The sequence below is a fragment of the Tachyglossus aculeatus genome, chromosome 4, assembly GCF_015852505.1.
Source record: "Tachyglossus aculeatus isolate mTacAcu1 chromosome 4, mTacAcu1.pri, whole genome shotgun sequence".
Lineage (NCBI taxonomy): Eukaryota > Metazoa > Chordata > Mammalia > Monotremata > Tachyglossidae > Tachyglossus > Tachyglossus aculeatus.
In genome coordinates, this window is record NC_052069.1 from 112,347,517 (window position 1) to 112,368,794 (window position 21,278).

A 21,278-nucleotide genomic window follows, 5' to 3' on the forward strand; every position below is an offset into this window, starting at 1 on the left:
TGTTGCCAGCTTGTACTTCCCAAGCGCTTAATACAGTGCTCTGCATACAGTAAGCACTCAATAAATACAATTGAACGAATGAATGAATGGTAGAGGTGCCATGGGGGACATGACTTTTTTATTTTTTTATTCGTCTGACGTCCTCTAGAAAATAGTCTTACATGATCACTGTCATTATGTCTTTAAAAAAAATTATGTTGCCATGCTAGTTTCTTGAGATAATTCTGCTGCTTTCTAGACCTCTGTCCCTTCTAGCCTATATTCAGGACCAGTCTTTTTCTCTTCAGAGGGTGTAACCCACATGAAGCCAGACTTTTAGTGAGGCTGATTCCCTCCTCACAGTATTTGTGTAGCGGCTGCCTCTCACTGGGATTCCTTCTGACTTCTGCCATCCTTTTTCTCCCCAACATTGTACATGGGTTAGTTAGGTATTCCATTAGGTGAAAAGCCTTTTCCTTGACTCTTCTCCTCCACTATAGCTCCTACTTCAAAGAATGAGCCAAGCAGTGCCAATATTGGACTTATTCACCTAGGAAGCTCTTTCGTTTGGAATTAATAAAAAGCAGCCAGCTGTTATAAATCTCTTTGGAAAATCAGGGTATATGCTGCAAAGAACTCTTTCCTGTGGATCGGTGGTTCTCTCCTGCCTCCCCCATACTTGCAAGAATTTTTTTAAAGGGTAGGGTGTTAACTTGGAAATGTTCTAACCTTTTTATTAGCCACCTTTGAACTTTTCCCTTTTTGGGTGACAACCTTGAAAATGCCACTCCAACTCCCCCTAAAAATAGCATTAAGAAGCTGCAGCTGGATCTCCCTGTAAAGCAATAATCTAATCATTAGGAGCAGCTTCCCTGCCAATTTTTATGTGGCATTTACAACCTCCTTAATATCACTTAATTAGCTGAAGACAAACCTGGGCGAGAGCCCATTGAGAGATTTCTCTCAGTTTGATGGATCCACTCATCGGTCTATAAAAAGACAAATTGGGCCAAATGTGAGATCAGAGAATGGATGAAGTCCCACTTGGGAAAGGCAGAAAGTTCCCAAAATGAAAGGTGGTGGTAGTGGAAAAACAACATTTGGGCTACAGAGGCCAATGTGTAGTAACCAAACAGTAATATAGGAAGATACTTTGGCCCGTGGAGTAACGAAAGCTAAGGGATAACAATGGCACTACCCAGCCACTTGCTCACCACTCACAGTAAAAATTACTTTTTTCTCCAGCACATTAACCATTGAATGCCCTCCCCAGCCCATTAGTAGCCCTGTTCATGCGTCTTAGAATCCTTAGGCTCAAAAGGATGTCAGAAAGCTATCAAGTTCAGCCCCTTGACTCCCGGCATGACTGCATTCACCCACCACCATCTCTTTTCCTATCACGGGTAAAGATGAGACCATATCCTCACATGGTAAAACGTTTAGGTTTTCACAGTCCTTACAGAAGGAATATTAAAAACTGTGAACGGTGTCATTCCTGAGTAAGCCCAATCACCTCTCCAGCACAGTACATTGTCTCCAATGTGGAGAACCCACTACTTGCAGGAATTGAGTTCTTTTAACTGTGTGTCATCCCCAAGCCTCCTACCATCTCTGAAACTCCTCTGAACCATCTCTAAGTTCTCCATGCCACCTTGTAAATGGAAGTGCATCTATTATAGGAAGAGTATCCCATGAAGGCTGCTGGAGGTTTCTGTCATCTGAGTTTGTTGGTGGTTGTTTTGGGGTTTTATTATTTAAATGGTATTTGTTAAGCCCTTACTATGTGCCAGGCACCGTACTAAACTCTGGGGTAGATACAAAATAATCAGATTGAATACAGTCCATGTTCCATGTGGGGCTCACAGTCTTAATCCCCATTTTATGATGAAGTAGCTGAGGCACAGAGAAGCGAAGTGACACAGCAGACAAGTGGCACAGTCAGGATTAGAACCCAGGTCCTCTGACCCCAAGGCCTGTGCCCTTTGCTCGAGGCTACATTCCGTCTCCACCCCTTCACCTTTAGAGGAGTTTCCTACCAGAAAAGTCATCGGGTAACCTAGCAAGGGGTAGATGCTGAGATGTTTCCAGGAGGAAGTCTTGAAATCGCTTGCCTTTTCAATCTCACAATTTCAGGATACTAGAGCAAGATGACTAGTAGGTTTCTTATGTCAAGCCTCTTGAATATTTAAAGTATTATTCAAGTGGACCAATACAGTGGTCTACAAAGACAGCTCTGCTTACCCGACTCCATGGGAACAATAGAATTGAGGAAGTTTTTCCTCAGTCTTCCTGAGTAAGCAGGTGCAGTGACCAACAACCTCAGCCAGAGGCCATCTGTTGAAGTGTCTAAAGAAACATGGCTCTTCTGATGAATTCCTTCCCCAAAACTGGGTTCCATTTCCTGCAGATGGTGCTACCTCCATTAAACATAGAAAAAGCAGGTGTTCTAACAGCCTTGGCCCACAGATCCCCCAGTCTTGTGGCATAATTTCAACCTCCGAGTGGAAGTAGCTATTAGAATCACTGTCAAAGAGATGGATGGTTTAACCAGTTTTAAGACACGCATTTGGATAAATAAACCCTCACTGGGTAGTCTCTCTCCAAACCTGCTGGTGAATACAGTGCTCTGCACACAGTAAGTGTCCAATAAATACCATTGATTAATTGATTGAGTCTCCAGACAAATGGCACAACTTGATGTTCTTCAATCTTGTTGGAAATCCTCTGGAAATCTCAAGGATTGTGTCCTACAGGAGAGGGAGGCAAGATCACACCGCATAACTTTTCGCACTGAAGCTAGAAACAAAGGGTGAAAAGGTGCAACAATCCTTTATTCATGGGTATTGGCTTGCCGGGGGTCACGTCACTCAGAAGAGGGTAGATTAGAACCAGTTTTTTTTTCCCTTCAGAAAGAGCTGAGCAACAACAAAACTTCAAGCAAATGACAACGAATGTAGTGATGAAAGGTGGTCTTGGATTTAATTTTTTTACCTGCCTGATCAGCGGTGCTGTGGCAGTTTGTCCCCTTTAATAAGATGTATGTATCCCTCTCCCAATTTAGGAATGTCCTTGGGTGAAACTTTCCATGTGGTGAGTGTTGCAGGATGTTTTCAATAGAAGAATAATTGTGGTACTTGTTAAGCTCTTACAAGAACTATACTAAGTGCTGGGGTAGATCCAGGATAATAGGGTCCTACATGGGGCGCAAAGAGTACATAGAATGGAGAAGGAAGTGAGGCACAGAGAAGTTAAGTGACTTGCCCAAGATCACACAGCAGGTAAATGGAGAAGCTGGGATTAAAACCCTGGGCCTTTGACTCCCAGCCTGGGCTCTTTCCACTAGGCCATGCTGCTTCAGTCCTGGAACCCTGAGGGAAGGAAGTGGGAGATGTCAGCTTAGAGATCTGTGGCATTCCGTGGGTGGTCAAGGTCAGGGAAGAATTGGGATTTCATGCCCTTGGCCTGGAAGGATGTCTCAATCAGCAACCCCTGCTGATTGATTGGCATGTCAGAGCTACTGGCTAGAGCTGCCTGACCTCCTAAATGGAGATAATAGGTCAGATCGTAATAATTAGAGAGGAGGAAGCTTCGGTAGCCACCAACTTCCTCTTCAGGCCAGAAACCCAACTTCAACCAAAAAAGACTAAGAAACAGTAGTCGGAACTGCTCGTGGATTAGCATAATAGAAAAACAGAAAAATAGGAAAACTGTAAGTATAATCTTCAGGGGCCCAATTCTTGCCTTCCCCATTATTTTGGAAGAGGTTGCCGTTTGTTTTTATACCTTTGGACTCTTAACCAAGTAAAACCATTCTGATAGTAAATTTTATTCTGTTATTTATACTGTTTACCTTTTACAATCTTATTCTTCCCCTCCTGCACCCATTATTAGTGAATGCATTTTGTCACTCTTGCCCATTAAATAATCAGTTCCTTGAGGGCAGGGACTTTGTGTCTTGCTTCTGTTGTATTCTCCCCAAGCATCTAGGACAGTGTTTTATACTCAGGGGTTGCTCAGGAAATACCATTAATCGATTGAGAAACCGAAATGTGGAAAACTAGGCCACAAAATTAACTTCAAATTGTGGTCCTTGCACATAGGAGAACTCTGCCCTCCAGTCAGGGGCTAGGAAGAAAAGCCCTTTGGAAATTGGCTGGATCTTCTCAACACATACGTCAGTGCCAGTTAGACTCAGTCTGCGACCCAAAGCAGGTGTCCCTTGTGGGATCTTCTGTCTAGGAGTAACTTTTTTGTTGTTGTTTGTTTTTGTGGTATTTGTTAAGCACTTACTATGTGCTAGGCACTCTTCTAAACACTTGGGTAGATAAAAGATAATCAGGTTCAACACAGTTCCTGTTCCACAGGGGTCTCTCACGCCCTTAATCCCCATTTCACAGATGACTGAGTTGAGGCACAGAGAAGCTAAGTGACTTGAATGATGTAGTGAATAGAGAGCACAGGCCTGGAAGTCAGAAGTTCATCCAAGCGCTTAGTACAGTGTTCTGCACACAGTAAGTGCTCAATAAATACGATTGAATGAATGAATGGGTTCTGATTCCAGCTCCACTACTTGTCTGCTCTGTGACCTTGGTCAAGTCACTTCACTTCTCTGGGCCTCAGTTACCTCATCTGGAAAATGGGGATTGAGACTGTGAGCCCCATGTGGGACAGGGTCTGAGTCCAACCCGATTTGCTTGCATCTAGGCCAGCGTTTACTATGTGCACAGCACATAGTAAAGCACTTAAAGGATACCATAGTTACTATTATTATTGTCCAGGGTCACACAGCAAACAAGTAGCAAAATCAGAATTAGAACCCAGGTCCTTTGGACTCTCAGGCCCTTGCTGTATCCCCTAGACCACACCACTTACTCCATTTGCTCCAGTTGAGTATTTCTCCATTTGTAAAGCCTGAAGTCAATCCTGTTTTCCTTGGTTTTCTTTCCTTCCATTCCCTCTGACAGCCAGCCAGGTGCTGTGGGGGTCCCCTTTCCGGCTGGATGTGGTTTAATTACAGGTGGGCACATGCAGGTGGTTACACCTGGCCTCTTGTTCCTACCAGTGGCTTTTTCCAGCTGACACTAAGCAATTACAAGCTTTCCACCCTGATTGCACACACCCACACCTTCATCCCCACCCTGCTAATGAGGTGATTAGAGAGATTTCACCATGACCCAAAGCTCATCCCACACCTGGGTGCTCTTTCAGCCTAGCAGTCACAACTGGCAACAAAGAAGAAGAACCCTACCACCTTCTCTTGGGAATAGCTGGAGACCTTATTGAATATAAAGGCCAGTTGAATTTGAGCCTGGGCATTAGGTAGGAGGATGTGCTTTTCGGGGTGCCGTCTTGGTAACATAGAGTTTACCATTCCTTCTGCCTAATGAAGCATAGAAGATGGCGGTCTTCCAAATTAGCACTTGGGAAAGGAACAAGAGGCACAAGGTTCTGTAAATTTTGCAAATTCAGGGTAACCAGTTAGCGTGTTGGATAATAATAATAATAATAGTACTTTTTAAGTGCTTACTATAGATAGAGCATGGGCCTGGGACTCAGAAGGACCTGGGTTCTAGTCCCGGCTCTGCCACTTGTCTGCTGTATGACCTTGGACAAGTCACTTCACTTCTCTGGGCCTCAGTTACCTCCTGGAACAGGAACTTTGCCCAACCCAATTTGCTTGTGAGTACTTACTGTGTGCAGAGCACTGTACAAAGTGCTTGGAAAGTAGAATTTGGCAGCAAATAGAACAGTCCCTACCTAACATCGGGCTCACAAAGCACATAACAAATACCATCATCATCATCTTAACTCTCCCCATCTTCAAAGCCCTAATAAAATAATATCTTCCCCAGGGAGCCTTGCCTAATTAATTTCTCATCTCCCCACCCCATTTTCCCTCCCTTCTTGTGTCACCTAGACACTTGAGTCCATTCTGCCTCAGCTATTTTATATACATATATATACATCCTTTTACTCTGTTTCCTCCCCCTACCTGTAGTTTATTTTAATGCCTGTCTCTGTCGCTAGATTGTAAGCTCCAGAAGGACAAGGATTATCTCTGCCTACTTTATTGTACTCTCCTAAGCACTTAGTACAGTTTTTTGTATGCAGTAAAAACATCCAATAAATACCATTAGTTGATTGAGTAATTGATTGGTCCATTGGATTTGAGGAGTTCCAGGCCAGGCATGAGCAAGGAGACCATGGTGGGTATAGTCAAAACCGAGGTACAATTAGAAAGTTTGCTTAGGAGGAGCAAAAAGTGTGCTGGAGAACAGTGGGTGAAGTAAGCAGATAGGTGGCAGGGGGCGGGGCAAGTTGATGGAAAACCTTGAAGCTAATTGTGAAGGCTATTAGTTTAGTTTGATATGAAGAAAGGAAGCCATTGGAGGGTTTGGAGGAGAGGTGCCATAAAAGCCAAGCATGTTTCAAGGTCATCTGTGTAGCAGTAACAATAATAATAATAATTTTAGTACTTGTTAAGCACTTACTATGTGCCAAACACTGTACTAAGCACTGAGGAAGACACAAGATAATCAGGTCACACAAGGGGCTCACATTCTAAGTAGAAGGGAGAACAGATATTGAATCCTCATTTTGCAGATGAGGGAACTGAGAAACAGAGAAGTGAAGTGACATACCCAAGGTCACACAGCAGGTAAGTGGTAGAGCCAGGATTAGAACCCAGGTCCTCCTACTCCCAGGCCTGGGCTCTTTCCACTAGGCCATGCTGCAATGTATAATATCGATTGGGGGTGAGGCTGGAGTCTGGAAGGCCATGAGGAGGCTGATAAAGCAGTGTAGCCACGGAATAATTAGAGGAAGGGCCAACTTGGTAGCTGTTTGGATGGTGAAGGAGAGGAAGATCCAGAAGCTGTTGTGTAGGAAAAGCCAGCAAGATTTGGCAGTTGATTGAATGAGAGCATAGTTCTTTTGCTTTGTTTGGTTAATACTCAAGGGATTTACTACCCACTCCGTATTTTGATCCCAAAATAGAACCCAAAGGTCAAAGGACCATAATTTCCCTCTCTCCCTTCTTTCCCTAAAGGTTCAAAGGGTTTGCTAACATGCTCCCCATCAGCCAGTTAAATTGTCTTCCCACGCTAGTGGAGACTTTACCTGAACTACTTTGTTGTACCAGAGGGACCGCTTGTCAAATTCTCCCTGGAGTAGTTTGTTTCTCCTTCTGTAATCGGAACTCACCCAAACCCTGTTCAAACATCACTTCCTTTTCTTCCTCTGTAGGAGCTGGGGGGCTGGAGGAAGGTGGGGGGAATTGGGGAAAAGGGGAAGTGGGGATGGGACAGAAAAAAATTTCAGCCATCACCAGGCTATCTAGAATCATACTTTTAAGTAAGGATTCTTCCCCTCCCCACTTGGTGTGATTTCATACGAAGGATCCCTTGGGCCTAGCCTTGTACCTGGATAGGTTGTTTACAAGATGGGTGTTTCAGATTTGAAAAATAACACTTTATCAGATTTCAGTAGCCCTCAAAGAGTTTAGTTTTCACGTAAAAAAGCAGGAGAGGGTGGGAGAATTGTAATCTCTGCAGAAACAAATGAAAACTCTTCCCATCATTTCCAGAATAGGGTTCAGTTTAGATTTTCAATTCTCCGTTCCAAATTCCACAACTTCCTTTGAAGAATAACCCATGAGCTAGTTAACACTGAGCCAAGAACCCTGGCTTTTTAAAAAAATAAAACCAATCACCACTCTCCATGTGGGGCCTGCCAGCAGCAGAGGGTCTGTTATAGAATCGTCCTTTCCTCTGAGTCACAAACTGACCGACTTCATAACCACCCCCATTCTGCTGTTCACCATAGCAGGGTGTATTGATTTTCTAATTGGACTGTAATTTCACCTGATTGGTAGTTAAAGAGGAAAATGAGTCTCCCCGCTGAGCTCAAATCCAGCCTGGTAACAACCAATGGATTTACTCACCCTTAGCTGCAGTGGCGTTCCCTGTAATTAGATTAACTGATCTGTTGCCCCGGTAACCCCCAGATTACTGCTACGGATGCTTGGAAACCCAGTTGGTCAGCGGAAGACTCTAGTGGGTTCAGGGTAGCCAACAGGTGGGAACTAGCCTCCAAGTGGCCACGGGACATTATGGTTTGGAAAATGTCTTCTTTTCCCTATCTGCCTTATGCCTTGGATCACCAGAAAGGCCCTCACACTGGGAAAGGAAAGGCAACAAGTTGGGTTTTGTTTTGTTTTGCTTCGATTTGGTTATGCTTTTTAATGGTATTTGTTAAGCATTTACTATATGTCAAACACTGTTCTAAGCACTGGGTAGATAGAAGTTAGGCTGGAAACAGTCCCTGTCCCGCATGGGGCTCACAATCTCAATAGGAGGAGAATAGGAGAACTGAAGTACAGAGAAATGAAGTGACTTGCCCAAGGTCACATAGCAAGCAATCAGGAGAGCCAGGATTAGAATCCAGTTCCTCAGACCCCCAGGCCCGTGCTCTTTCCGCTAGGCCACGCTGCTTCTCCATATTCCAGAGTCACACAAGCTGGCTATATTCCTACGGAAGTGACCCTCTTTGGGCCTCGAGAAGAGCAAATCCTCAGTTGGCTGACACTGAACTTATCCCTCTGAGAAAGAGAAAAAACCAAAGTCACAGCCAGGAATTTGATCACACACATATTTCCTTCCCCATTTCCCCCAGCCTCCTCCCTCTCTACTCTGTGGACAGACAGGATGCCCTGAGTCAGAGCCTGCATCCATGCAGATTCCTCTGTACATTTCACAGAGGAAGATAAAAATGGCCGGGCTAGACTGGAAATTGTAAACCACTCTAAAAAATGCCCAAGATGGGTTTCAGTTGTAGCCATGAAGAGGGCAGGCGACCTGTCTTTAAATCCATGTTGTCTGCCACCAAGGCAGCAGTGTGCTTAGCCTTAGACATCTGGGAATGGAGAGGCTTGAGGCACAGGTGAGTTGATGCCTGTCCATGTCCAAGACTGAACTCCTTGTCTTCCCTCCCAAACCCTTCCCTCTCCCTGACTTTCCCATCTCTTTTGACGGCACTACCATCCTTCCCATCTCACAAGCCCGCAACCTTGGTGTCATCCTCGACTCCGCTCTCTCATTCACCCCTCACATCCAAGCCGTCACCAAAACCTGCCGGTCTCAGCTCCGCAACATTGCCAAGATCCGCCCTTTCCTCTCCATCCAAACCGCTACCTTGCTCGTTCAAGCTCTCATCCTATCCCGTCTGGACTACTGTATCAGCCTTCTCTCTGATCTCCCATCCTCCTGTCTCTCCCCACTTCAATCCATACTTCATGCTGCTGCCCGGATTGTCTTTGTCCAGAAATGCTCTGGGCATGTTACGCCCCTCCTCAAAAATCTCCAGTGGCTACCAATCAATCTGCGCGTAAGGTAGAAACTCCTCACCCTCGGCTTCAAGGCTGTCCATCACCTCGCCCCCTCCTACCTCACCTCCCTCCTCTCCTTCTCCAGCCCACCCCGCACCCTCCACTCCTCTGCTGCTAATCTCCTCACGGTTGCTCGTTCTCGCCTGTCCCGCCATCGACCCCCACCCCATGTCATCCCCCAGACCTGGAATGCCCTCCCTCTGCCCATCTGCCAAGCTAGCTCTCTTCCTCCCTTCAAGGCCCTACTGAGAGCTCACCTCCTCCAGGAGACCTTCCCACACTGAGCCACTTCCTTCCTCTCCCCCTCGTCCCCCTCTCCATCCCCCTCATCTTACCTCCTTCCCTTCCCCATAGCACGTGTATATATGTATATATGTTTGGACATATTTATTACTCTATTTATGTATTTTACTTGTACATATCTATTCTATTTATTTTATTTTGTTAGTATGTTTGGTTTTGTTCTCTGTCTCCCCCTTTTAGACTGTGAGCCCACTGTTGGGTAGGGACTGTCTCTATATGTTGCCAACTTGTACTTCCCAAGCGCTTAGTACAGTGCTCTGCACACAGTAAGAGCTCAATAAATACGATTGATTGATTGATTGATGCTGGGATCGTAGCCCCAACACTCCCTTACCTGTGATTCCTCTTCCTTCTAGGCCCTCCCTATTCCCTCTTCTCAATTGTCTGAGAGGGGACTGATTCCCTGGGCTGATGAGAAGCTGTCAGTGTAGCTTGAGTTCATTCATTCAGCCATTCATTCAATCCTATTTACTGAGCACTTACCATGTGCAGAGCAGTGTACTAAGCACTTGGGAGAATACAGTATAACAATTAACAGACCATTCCCTGCCTACAACGAGTTTACAGTCTAGAGGGAGAGATCACTGGGACTGAGAATCAGCAGGCCCAGATTCTAATCCCAGCTCCTCCTTCTGGATGACTTCAGGCAAGCCACTCAACCTCTCTGTGCCTCAGTTTCCTCAACTGAAGAGTGGGGATGATAATACTAATGATGAGGATAGTATTTGCTAAGCACTTACTATGTGCCAAGCACTGTTCTAAGTGCTGGGATAGATACAAGCTAATCAGGTTGAATGCAGTTCCCTGTCCCACAAGGGGGTCACAGTCTTAATCCCTATTTTACAGATGAGGGAACCGAGGCCCAGAGAAGTTAAGTGACTTGTCCACGGTCACACAGCAGACAGGTGGTGGAGCCGGGATTAGAACCCAGGTCCTTCTAACTTAGATCCTGAATCCCACGTGGGACAGGGACTGTGTCTGATCTGATTATTTTGTACCGACCCTAGCACAGTGCTTGGCATACAGTAGGCGTGCAGTGTAAACAAGAACTAGCTACTTGTGGCAGGGGATCCAAGATAGAGTTTTCAAAACCCTTGACTCTCCCTGGGCTCCATGTCAAAGAAGAAAAGTTCACACCGTCCCAGTGTCCTTGGCTGGAAAACTTGGTGGCAACACAGCCCAAGGCATTTCTGTAGGCATTTGGTGTATTAATCACCCAAATAATATTATATTTATTTATTTTCTTTTAGCAGTGGCAGGAGAGATCATTGAGGTGCAGGAGATTACACTGGAGAGGAGATTTTGACTGATGTTTTGCATATTTTGAGACCCAGCGTGTTACATTTAAAATTATACGGAATGTGAGCCCCTGGCTTCGAACAAGGGGGAAGGAAAAGCATTCCTTCCTGTCAGAACCCTTTCACTCTGTCTGTCATATAACCTGACTAAAAATAAACTGCAAGTACATAGAACTGGCAGCCATCAGTTTGGAACAAGTTAAGGTTTCTTAACTGCCGGGCCTGTCTCCTGCCTCTTCCAAATCACAAATCAACCCTCTCGCAACCTGGTCCGCAAATCAGGGCACTGTATACAGAGAGTACAGGAGGCCGAGGCACCAGAACAGAACCAGTATTGTCCCTCCGAAGGGGATCACAGGAGAGGGAGAACCGACTGTCCAAAACTCAGGAGTAGGAAGGAAAATAGAGCCCAGAAAAGGTAATTTATTAAAGACCATCTTCTACTAAGTAAAGAGTTACCATTTTCCATGTCACTCTTCTCACTACATCAGGTGGGCAGATGCAGTTTAAACCAGAGAAGAGATTACAAGGTTTGGGGAAGGGATTTTCTAGTAACAGTATCAAACCTGAATCCAAATTCTTTCCAGACCTTGACCCACAAGTCAGACTCTCACCAGGACCTTCCACCCCATAGGTGTGTTTGGCCTGGTCTCCCTAGACAAAACAGTGGGTAGCTGAGGCCAGAAATCAAGCAAGCATTTCACTGAATTATCCCTGGGGGGGATACTTTCTTTTTTTAATCTAAATTATCCAGAGAAATGCCTCTTTTTTCCCCACTGCTTGCCTTGGGAGAGGGACTGGGCCAACCCAATTATCTTGTATCTACCCCAGGGCTTAGAATAGTGCCTGGCACATAGCAAATGCTTAACAAATATCATTATTATTATTATTATTGCCCTCTCTAGATTGATGCATGTCCATATTTGTACATGGGTATATAAGGATCAGGACTGCATGTTCACTTGGCCATCCTAGTACTAATAATACTAATAATGATGGTATTTGTTAAGCACTTCGTATTTGTCAAGCACTGTTCTAAGCGCTGGGGTAGATAAAAGGTAATCAGGTTGGGCACAGACTCTGTCCCACCATGGGGCTTATGGTCTCAGTCCCTATTTTACAGATGAGGGAACCCGAGGCACAGAGTAGTTAAGTGATTTGCCCAACCTCACACAGCAGACAAGTGGCGGAGGTGGGATTAGAACCCAGGTCCTTCTGACTCCCGGGCCTGTGAGCTATCCATTAGGCTATGCTGCTTTTCACTGATACATTGGAAACTCCTCGGAGGCAATGTGTATTTCACTCTAAAACCATGTGGAATGCCTCAGTAAGGTTTCATTAGAGGTTGCTCTCCATTAGGGTTCGTCCATGGTGTGTTGATGATAAGCCCACACCAGTTTATGCTTGTTTATTGATAGTGAATGTTTTCTTTTTTAGTTTTTGCTTCCTAAAGAACCTATTCCAGTATCTGAAATATAAAATATTTTATCTTGTGATTTACATAATCATTTTTCCTCTATTTGACTGAATTTATGTACATCTCCTCTGGTGATCCTCTGATCAGTTATCCAGGTGATCCCCCTTTGAAAACAGCTCCTACATTGAGAAGCTAAAATTGTTTTGGGAAGGTTGCAGCTGGGTGAAGGTTGCTCTCTAGTCCAGCTGGCCCATAATGAGGAATGCAGGCATAGCCCAGCTTTTTTTAATGGTATTTGTTAAGCACTTACTATGTGCCAGGCACTGTACTAAGTGCTGGAGTAGATACAAGATACAGTTCCTGACCCACACAGGCGTTCCCAGTGTTAATCCCCATTTTACAGGTGAGGTGACTGAGGCACAGAGAAGTTAAGTGAGTTGCCCAAGGTCACACAGCAGACAAGTGGAGGAGCTGGATTAGAACCCAGGTCCTTCTGACTCAATCAATCAGTTATATTTATTGAGCACTTACAGTGTGCAGCGCACTGAACTAAGTGCTTTGGAGACTATGACACAACAATAGAAACAGACACATTCCCTGCCCATAACGAGGTTATGGTCAAGAGGATGAGCCACTTTAGCTTCTGAAGTGTAAGAGCTGTTTTCAAAGGGGGATCACCTGGTTAACTGATCAAAAGACCACCGGAGGAGATGTGCATAAATTCAGTCAAATACAGGAAAAATTATTATGTAAATAATGATAAAATATTTTATATTTCAGCTACTGGAATAGGTTCTTTAGGAAACAAAAGCTATCCATTAGGCCTCACTGCTTCTCATTCAGAAACAAATCAACCCACCCTTGTGCACCCTGGGTTTGGTTCTGCAGTGGCTGAAAGATTTAAAAAAAGCCTTCTCCCCCAGCTGAAGAAGTGCCTGCTAACTAATTCTCACGACAGTCTGGACCATGGAATGATCCGTTCAGAATACCAGTCAGACATTTGTCTCTGGAGAGCTCGAGTCCTTATTACTGTCTGTGGATTCCTGGCAGGGGGAGCTGATTTTTAGCCACATTGGGGTTAGTGCAGTTGCTGTTCCGGTATTTTGATTATTTGTTGATGTTGGATTTTAAGGTGCTTTTCCCGCCCCATCCTTTAGAAAACTGCTGTATCATACACCTCATTTGCCGACAGAAGGCTTCTGGTTGTTTTGGGATTTTTTTTTTTAGTTGTTTTGCTTTCCAGAACAGTACAGAACAAAGCCTCACTTTTTAAAATGCTGTGAGATTTTGCCACCGTTAGGAAAATCCATCAGAGCCGCAACTAATCTTGTGGTACACAGAATATCAAAACAAGCGCTTTTGAAGGGATTGTAGTCCCGTTAATACAAAAATGTCAGTTTCATTGCCAAGAATCATCCTCTCTCCAAATGAAAGAAATATAAAGTTTCTCTTTCTTTTCCCCCGCTTTTGGTTACTGTCCTCCCAGACCTGACCTTCATAAGAAGACCAAGAATAAACACCGACTCGCTGAAATCTTGCGTTCGGAATACTCAAGTGGAATGGAAACCGGCGTCACCAAGGTCAAAAAGCAAAACAAACACGGAAAACCCAACAACCAGAAATTGCAGAGCTGAACTAGAGTTTGCAACCTTTGCTGTGGGAGAGGGAAAAAGAAAAAAAATCAACCACCTAACAACTCTGGGTTCTTGAAAGCCTGAAAACTCCGGAAGATATGCTTGTGGGACAGTGAGTTTTCTGAGGACTGAGCCTCTTGGAGGCCCCGGGGGTGCTGAATTGATAAATGCCTTATTCTTATCAGAAGATTTCTGTTAAAAATAAATGTGAGTTATTTATATGCATCCCAAGTCTCAGCTGAATCGCAGCTGTTATCTTTAGGTGGGAAAAAGAAAATCAGAAACAAGAGTCGGGAGTCAGTTCACCCAGAAGAAACTATGGTTTGGCAACTGATTTTGCATGTGAGATCATTTCATTGACTGTGCACTAAACAATTCCTGAAGAAGAGGTGTTATAAAATATTTGCCTTTCGAAACTTTTGCCGGTCGGTTTTATTTGCCACACATAAACCGGAGCCCAGATGGCATGTATATGTATGTATGTAAGGGAGAAGGAAATATTTCTTCAAATATTTCAGTCAAATGAATTGACTGTTCCAAACAAAATGAAAGGCGGGGGAAGGGAGCATTATAAGGCATTTGTAAAAACCGACTGCAAAATGATTTGTTAAACTAGGAGTTGGTAAAAGTGATTACAAAGTGGTTTGATAAACTTGGACTTTTCCTGTTTTCTGTAAGTAGAGGGCTATTTTTTACAAACGCATTGCATCATTCATTCTTTAATGACTCTCTGAAAATATATTCTTTCAGGATTAATTGATTTACTAGTGGCTTTTGACTGTGTGCTTTGAAGTCTAAAGGCACTGGTACCCCTGTAATGTTTTCACTATCAGCATCCTATCTCTGTTCCATGAGGGGGCCTGGGGCTCTTTGTGATATGACCTGGGCAACTGCCACCCACCACCCCAACCGTATCTTGCTGGAGGGCAGTCACTGTGGTTGGTTTAAAAGAAGCTGTCTGGAAATAGCAGTTTCCCAATAACCGTAATATCTGGAGATGGGAATCTGGGAAAGGGAGCCAAAAATGAAAGGGTTAAAAAAAACCCAGCACTTTTCAACTTGAGGCTTATTCTTGCGGTCACATCACAGAACCTGGACTTGCTTTGGGTTTTTTGGTGTTTTTTTTTAATTGAATCTCTCCCCACTCCCTCCTCCACAATTTCTTTGACTCTCTACAACAGCACATTGGAATCCTTCAGAAGCAACTCCAAATCAGAATTAGTCAAATGACAGGATAGGTTGATTTTAATTAGTCGTGCATTTAAAAAAAATTAAAATTAAGGTACAAAGGAAAAGCTTCTGCCCTCTCATAGAGGGACAGTCAGAGTCAAGGCAAATGTCAACTAAAAAAATCACAATAGAAATGACTCAGCGTGTGAAATTGAGTGAGACTCTGGCAAGAATTGATCTTCTGCATGTGGAAAAATATGACCTCCTCAGACTCGGCTGTCACTTATGAATTAATAGTGATTAATAATTAATTGGTGAAATTTATAACAATAATAATAAAAACCCCTTCAGCACATGTCAGGCTGACTTTTGGCAATCCTGCCACCTTCTCTGGTATTTTGATGCATAATGGCATAAATTATTGAACTGAAATACAGATGCATCAAACTTTATAGACAAAAATTGGCTACACAAGAAAGATTAATGCTAGTGATTGGGAATAACACATCTTTTTTTTTCTTAAAGAAAGTATCAGCCCTCTTAAAATGTATTAAATGTGCCCAGTCCTCTGACATTCCTGAGGTGAAAAGTACTGTAGGAAGTCCAAATACGAATGTGTTGTTTAGATTTTAAATGATAGATGATAATATGTCTTCAGGATTCAAACCTCCAAAATCCAACTTAATTTGCTTATGGTGAATTGAGGGTTTTCTTCCATGGATGTTAAGTTAACATCTTGCCACAATTCTAAATCGACTTATAGAGTCAATATCCCGAAAGAGTTTTATCATCTTGCCCCCAGCTAATAAGCAAGGATTTAACAGTTTTAGGGTTAATATTATCCACATTTAAATAACCTTAAAATAAATCTCTCTCATTATGGTTCTTGACAGCTTATTTGTCTCAGGCATCAATTAGACAACACCTCAGCCTAATTCCACTGTACATATTCTGATTTGAAGGATATTTTTAACTAAATGTGTCCTTTCTAATTTCCCAAATTTGACTACCTCCTTCCCACCACTTTCCTCCTCCTCCACTTTCCTGAAGCTTCCTATTTGAAGACCCCGAGATATTCCTGGCCCATAAGAGCCTAAAAGTTCTTTTCTTTAAAGAATGCCATTCCCACATCCCAAACACCTCCAGGTTTCTCTGACGGCTGCAGATCTTCTGAAAGGACCCTCATTTCCCAGCCAGTGAGGGCCAACGACCTTTGACAAGCCAGGTGCCTGTGTGCGAGGAGCTAATTAAATCAATGCTGATGGAATGCAAACAGCATCTTCCATGCCTATGGAACTCAAGTTCAAACTAAAATATCACCAAGGAAGATTTTGACAAAGCTCCCTCCTACTCCCTCGCATTGTCCCCTGGGGCTATTTCAGTCTAGTTCGTTGGGTGGGAGGGGGTGGGAGAGAACCATTTAATCAGGTGCATTCCGAATGAGAGTGTCTAAGATTTCTAATGTCACAACCTCTTGGTGTTTTACCATCTCGGGCCCTATTCAGTGATAATGATTGTTTCTCCAAGAGAAAAGGCGTACACTTTCCAAAGAAGGTGCTTGCTTTCTGTCTGTCAGGCAGCTTTCCACTTCTGGGCTGTTCAGAAGACACTGCCAGATTCTCAGGATCCTTTCTCTAAAAGCCTTCACCTTATACCGGGAAAACCGTAGGCCGGGCCATGTAGCAGAGAGCAGATGAGGCACCTTCAAAGTTGATCTGACTTTTTGCTGCAGCTGGACGATCTTTGCTTTGAGATGGGCTGGCCATTTCTAGGAAGGGGTCGAAACTTTTCCTAAACTTTGCCAAGGGCCTCCCGGAGGGATTCGGCTTGATGACTTTTCCTGTTGTAGAACCGGATTGGACTTTGTTTCTGGCCTTTTGTGGTCTCCTTTGCCTCTCGTCAATTAGAGTTTGCCCAGTATTGGGGAAGGAGCATCTATTTAGCCTTTGAAATGGATGGAAGTGAAAACTTACCATACAAGAAAGGTTGTAAAGTTATTGCAGATAAGGAAACTGGCAGGACAATTTTAAATATCATAATTATAAACTTGTAGGGAAGGCTTGTTCTTCATTAATGTAAGATATGAAATCGCCTCCAAGGTACAAGGACAATTAAATAGTAGAGAATATGTCTATGATTTGCATTGCTGCTGTGTAAATGTAAGGATGGTTGCTCTGTTCTATCTTCTTCACTTTCACAAAATGAAAAGCACACCAGTGCAAGTTGTCCTTTGATAGATTTTTAATATGATTTTAAAGAGTTTTGTTTGGTCTCATTCTTATTCAATGAGATTAATTTAAAGCACTTATCCCCTGGGTTTAAGTCAATCCATGTAGGATTTGGACAGGGTTTGTTGCACGGAGGGGAAAGAGGGGGGCGGTTGGGGGGCGTTGTTTGCAGGAAGCTATGAGAGACTCCTTTCCCACTTCATTAACCCTGAGCTGGGGACAATTCCCCCTCGCCCCCACCGCATTCAGAGCCGAGGATTTACCAAACCCCCATTCACATGCAAAAGAAGCACAAAGCAAAGGGGGAGGCTTGACTTAATTAGCTGCTGTGCATTTTGCAAAATTATAATAATACCCTTACGGCCCCCAGGAAGAAAGGAGTTGGGGGTGGAGGCCAGTGTTAGGGGCTGGTGAGCGGAGGCCAAGGGGGTGCTTAGGAAACAGTAGCAGACCAGGATCCGGGTGTCGTTTTAATGAGGATCCCTATTCGCATCCCTCCCTGACTCCCCCCCACCCGCCAACTTATCTTTCTCCAAAGCATCTTTTTTTTTCTTTTCCCAGATCTCTGCAGTCAACCAAACTAGAAGAGTCTAGTTATTGTTCCCCCTGAAAGGCGGGTTCCCAGCCAACTGCTTCTCCTTTCCCAGGGAGCCGGGGACCCTCTCGGGGGGTCAGCAAAGCAGCAGGTTGGAGAGTGGCCAACTGACCGAAGAAGTACAAGGAGGTTCGGCCTTAACAGATCTCTGTCTTCCTCCTCCTTAGCCCCTCTCCCTCTTTGGAGTCCATATGTGTTGGGGAGGGGTTGTCCCCCCCCCCCCCACCACCACCTCAATTCTCTCCTTTGTATCCGGGGGCAGAGGGGGAGACAGGGAGGGCAGGGAGAGGGATGAGTCGGATCTGGGGGGCGGGTGGATGTTGGGAGGTCTGCGGGGTGCGAAGCCTCGCAGACCTGCTGGCTTGGGGAAGGCCGGAGGCGGGCCAGGCCCGGGGCGAGGGGATGGGGGGCGAGGGAAGGGAGGGGAGGGGATGGAGAGGAGGGGAGGGGGCTGCAGCGGGCTCAGCCTCGGCCTCCATCTGTCGCTGCCCGCGGCCGGGCCGGGCCGGTGACCAGCTGCCGGGGCGCTGGGCCGGACAGATGAGCCCGCTCGGGGAGGGCATTGCGGATGTCCGAGGGGGGCAGACTCCAGTACCCGGACCCCCTCTCCCCCACCTGCACCCTTTCCACCCGACCCACACCCATCCCCCCTGTCCTCCCCATCCCCACCCACCCCCTCCCCACCTCCACCACTTTACCCTCCCCACACCCATCTCCACCTCCATCCACCCCCTCCCCACCTCCACCACTCTGCCCTCCCCATCCCATGCCCCCTGCCCTCTCCACCGCCACCCACCCGCTCCCCACCTCCACCACTCTGACCTCCCCGTCCCCATCCTCCCTGCCCTCTCCACTTTCCCCCACCCCTCCCCACACCACTCTGCTCTCCCCATCCCCATGCCCCCTGCCCTCTCCACCACTCTGCCCTCCCCGTCCCCATCCCCCCGCCCTCTCCACCTTCACCCACTCCCTCCCCACACCACTCTGCCCTCTCCATCCCCATGCCCCTTGCCCTCCATCCCCATGCTCCCTGCCCTCTCCATCCCCATGCCCCCTACCCTCTCCACCTCCATAACTCTCCCCTCCCCATCCCCGTGCCCCCTGCCCTCTCCACCACTCTGCCCTCCCCGTCCCCATCCTCCCTGCCTTTTCCACCTTCCCCCACCCCCTCCCCACACCACTCTGCCCTCTCTATCCCCATGCCCCCTGCCCCTCCACCTTCACCACCCTGCCCTCTCCATCCCCATCCCCCTGCCCTCTCCACCTTCACAGCTCTGCCCTCCCCATCCCCATCCTCCCTACCCTCTCCAGCGCCACCCACCCCCTCCCCACATCCATCCCTCACCCCCTCCACCACTCTACCCTCCCCATACCCATCCTCCCTGCCCTTTCCACCTCCACCACTGTACCCTTCCCACCTCTATCAATCTCCACCTTCACCCTCCTCACCTCCACCACTCTACCCTCCCCATACCCATTTCCACCTCCACCCACCCCCTCCCCACCTCCACCACTCTACCCACTCCACACCCATCTCCACCTCCATCCGCCCCCTCCCCATCTTCACCCGCCCTCCTGTCCCCCTCCCTCTACTGCCCCAAGTCCTCCCTTCCCTCTCCATCTCCACCACTTCGCCTCCCCACCCTCCCCTTCTTTCCCCCTCCACTTCCTCATCCCCGTTCAAGAGCGACTATCCCTCCTCCCCAGACCCCAAGGACAGAGCCCCCCACCCTGGCCTGGGAGGAAAAGGAAAGAGAAAAGGGGGGGGGGGAGCGCTAAAGGGAGAGAGGAAGAGAAAATAAGGGAGGAGAGTGGGATCCGAAGGAAGGGAGGAGGGGAACAGTGGGACCGTTGGACTTAGGCTAGAGAGAAGGGGATGGGGAAAGGGAGAAGCTGGAGCGTGCAAATCAGCGACCTGTTCATTTGTAAGAAGTTTATTTCGACATTTAAAAAAAAAGAGCGCGAGAGCCCGAGGGAGGGACGGCGGCTCCAGTGGAGGCCGAAGCTGGAGGGAAGAAGGGAGAGAGGAAAGGAGGAGGAGGAGAAGGGAGGGAAGGAGACAGCGGTGGAGGCCCCGGTGGAGGCCGGAGCGGGAGGGAGGGAAGGAAGGAGGGAGAGAGGAAAGGAGGAGGAGAAGAAGGGAGGGAAGGGGACAGCGGTGGAGGCCCCGGTGGGGGCTGGAGCTGGAGGGAGGGAGGGAAGGAGGGAAAGAGGGGAGGAGGCACTGATGGAGACCAGAACTGGAGGCAGGGAGTCTGGGAGAGAGAGAGGGTCAGAGCTGGAGGCAGGGAAACTGGGAGGGAGGAAGGGAGAGAGGGTGGTGGCCTCGGTGGAGGCCCGAACTGGAGGTAGGGAGGCTGGGAGAGAGAAGAGGCTGGAGCTGGAGGCAGGGAGACTGGGAGAGAGGGGTGGCAGCCTCGGTGGAGGCCAGAGCTGGAGTCAGGGAGGCTGGGAGAGAAAGAGGGCCGGAGATGGAGGCTGGGAGACTGGGAGGGAGGATCGGTGGCCCCGATGGAGGCCGGAACGGGAGGGAGAGAGGGGCGGCGGCCCCGGTGGAGGCAGGGAGGCTGGGGCGGGGGGGAGAGAGAGACGGAGCTGGAGGCAGGAAGACTGGGAGAGAGGGGCGGCAGCCTCAGTGGAGGCCAGAGCTGGAAGGGAGGAAGAGAGGGGAGGCGGCCCAGATGGAAGCCGGAACTGGAGGCAGGGAGGCTAGGAGGCTGGAAGAGGGGGGGAGAGAAGGGAGAGAAGGAAACAGGGAGGGAGGAAGGGCGGCCCCGGTGGAGGCCGGAGCTGAAGGCAGGTAGGCTGCGGGAGAGGGAGGAGAGAAGGTGGAGAAGGAGGAAGGGAGGGCGGAGCGGCGGGCCCTTGCTGCCTAGCCCGGGAGGGGGGGCACAGGGCGGACGGGCGGTGGGCTAGCACACTCACAGATTCACGGACACGGTCACGGGTTCATGGGTCACGAATAAATAACTTCATATACACTTTGCACACGGTCTGTACAGCTCTGGGCCCGGGGGTCTCACTGGGAGGAGAGGGGGGGCTGCGGAGGGGTGGGTGGGGGGGTCTCTGCACCCATAGCCTCTCCCTGGAGGCCGCTGGATAATAATAATAATAATGATGGTATTTGTTAAGCGCTTACTATGTGCAAAGCACTGTTCTAAGCGCTGGGGTGATCAGGTTGTCCCACGTGGGGCTCACAGTCTTAATCCTCATTTTTACAGATGAAGGTAAACAGGCACAGAGAAGTGAAGTGATTTGCCCAAAGACAT

The 21,278-nt window shown here is 47.1% G+C and overlaps 1 protein-coding gene across 2 annotated transcripts in view; it reads left to right on the forward strand.

Annotated features, from left to right (window-relative positions):
- The window catches only part of DDX31 (DEAD-box helicase 31), a 91,974-nt gene extending 77,733 nt beyond the window's left edge, over nt 1-14,241 (forward strand). For both annotated transcript variants that reach the window (XM_038745373.1, XM_038745375.1), the window contains exon 21: nt 13,869-14,241. In XM_038745373.1, coding sequence (XP_038601301.1) covers nt 13,869-14,016 — 148 coding nt within the window. In that variant the 3' untranslated portion in view covers nt 14,017-14,241. The remainder of the gene's footprint in view (nt 1-13,868) is intronic.
- The last annotated feature ends 7,037 nt before the right edge of the window (nt 14,242-21,278 follow it).